The 2,492-nt window shown below is 39.3% G+C and overlaps 1 protein-coding gene across 1 annotated transcript; it reads left to right on the top strand.

The window, feature by feature from the left end:
- Window positions 1–326: 326 nt before the first annotated feature.
- On the top strand, window positions 327–1,654 carry LOC308366572 (natterin-3-like; the record flags this gene model as incomplete). The annotated part of the gene is made up of 2 exons (XM_080840288.1): window positions 327–429; window positions 936–1,654. 2 exons carry the CDS (start codon window positions 327–329, stop codon window positions 1,652–1,654), a joined length of 822 nt encoding a protein of 273 aa, XP_080696414.1.
- Window positions 1,655–2,492: the final 838 nt, after the last annotated feature.

The raw sequence follows: 2,492 nt of genomic DNA on the forward strand, positions 1-2,492 counted from the left end.
TTCGTATACTTCCAAACCAAGACATTGACAATGGAACTATTTTTTGTTGCGGAGAAACAATGCCGAAATAAACATTTTTAAATCAATAACTTCGTGTTGAAATGTTAATTTGTTTACCCGTACAATTGTTTTATAAAAGCAATATAGCACTCGTGGGAGTGGGGTAGGTAAGGGATAACACCACCCTATCCTCGTGCTATATTGCTTAATTATGTGAGATCTCTTCACTTACTGTGGTGTCCTCATGTACCTCAGTGGTCATGGGTCTTTCATGTAACTTTTAATTTAAAAAAAATTCCCCTAACACTAAGAGTCTACAGTCACCGATGGACTCCGCCATGGTGGTTCTCTTTGTCCTGACTCTTCTGACTGGTATGGTGGACTGTGGAGTATCTAAACCAGACGACTCCTCGCAGATTGAAATATCTGGTATGTTTATATATTTATTCCCAATGTATATGAATAGAATTGAAATATATATATTTTTTCTTTTCTTTGTAGTCTATATTTGTTCACCATCTAGGTAAATAAGGAACACTAACTGTTGCGACATTTTGAAATCATACCAGCTTTGTAAAGATCTGTGTCAGTGTAGAACTTTGTAGGTATATTCTGTTTTGCAGAGTCTTCTCTCCATCATCACCAACGTAGACAGGCTCCAGAAAGGCAGACCGACAGCAACCTAAAATGGATCTCATCCAAGGACTTGCCCAAGGGAGCAGTCTCTACCTACGACCATCAAAACAAAGGAATGTTTTACGTGGCTAGAATCACTGACTGTGTTCCTTGTCTTTATGATGATACTAAAAAAAACTGTATAGTTATCCAGAGACAGAAAACAGTTAAAAACTCTGGCGACTGGTTTATGACATACAGTGCTGTAAAAGCCGAAAGTTATGTGTTTCTTGTGAACGAAGATGACTTTGAAATTTTAGAATGGACGCCATCCTCAAATGGAAGGATTCCACCCAATGCAGTCCAGACTTGTAAAAATGTCTACATTGCTAGGACAGACGCTGGTTTAGGGTACATCATGACACAGGGAGAGACTCCTGGACTGAACCTCCCCGGACCAAACCCCACACAATATGAAGTCCTCACTCTGAATCTTGATATTGAAGGGCAGTATATAGACCAGGTTGAATATGGGAGGCCTAACAAAATAGATGAACCAGTAAACCCACAAGTTCTGAGACACTACACAGTTGAAAACAATGAGTGCAATGTAGTCAAACAAGAGGCAAACCTTGAGAAAGCTGTTGATAAAATAAGTAAATTCGATATTGGTGGTTTTTTGCAAGGTGATGTTAAAACAGAGGTCAATGCGAAAATTCCATTACTTGCCAAAGCAGGTGTCACCTTGACAGGCAAGTTACGTTTGACTCTCAATTATGGTCGATCCACAAGCGAAAAACAAACCCATTCTATCAGAATGCATTTGGAGGTTAAACCCAACCATTCCTGTAGCATGAAGATCACAGGAAACACTTTCACAGCCGACATCCCATACACTGCTGTACTCACTAGAACCTACAAAAACAACGAGGTGCGCAAGACCTCCATCTCTGGCACCTACACAGGCCAGGAGGTAGGAGAGATCAGGGGGATTGTTGAACGCTGTAAACCTCTTGATAAGCCAGAGCCATGTAAGTGATAGCATCTGTTTTTGTCACAGATCTAAGCCATTTTGTATTCTATGATGGCACTTTTCACACAATGTTGTAATGATACATAGCATAATGTGTTGATAGATGTGTTGCAACTGGAGCAAAGTGTGTTACATTTTTTCCAAAGGACCATCAATAAATGGGATTCAACCACACATTTCAAAATCTTGTGCATTGTGTATTCATGATAGTGGTCATGTACTGTATGTGAAGACATTTCATGTTTTCTTTACTTTAAAATAAGAAATTACATTTGCAATGTCGGTTAGGCCTAAGTAAACAGAAAAAAACACACGCATGTTGCCACCTCTGACATCGCCATCATTGTAAGTTTACTCCAACATGATGAAGGGTGGAATTTGGCGTGAAACTGAGAGGTGGTAAATTGCTATCAGATGGGAATCACCAAGAGACACAGATAAATTACATCAGTTAGACTGCCTGCCTTGAAAAACTACTTTTCCCTAGCCAAAAAGGCTACCTTACTTCTTAACATTTACCCCCACTGAGAAAATCACCACTCGAACATACACTAACTAATGGTAATTCAATTCATCTACCTTTTTGTATACTTCTTCATTGTGGTCCTGTGAATTACAGTCACATGATATCATCAAATTTCTAGCACCGCCTTGCACTGGCAAAATATAGCTGGGCAACAAGCTGAATAGTGAGTATGATCGGGTATGATACCAGTGAATAACTCTTTCAGATGTGGAATGAATCATTTAATGTCAGTTAACCAAGCTATTAAGCTAGCTAATGCTAGCTCAGGAAGCTATATAAACAGATGGTAATAGTCATGGAACTAGCTATAGGCCATAG

The sequence above is a fragment of the Sprattus sprattus genome, assembly GCF_963457725.1.
Source record: "Sprattus sprattus genome assembly, chromosome: 6".
NCBI lineage: Eukaryota > Metazoa > Chordata > Actinopteri > Clupeiformes > Clupeidae > Sprattus > Sprattus sprattus.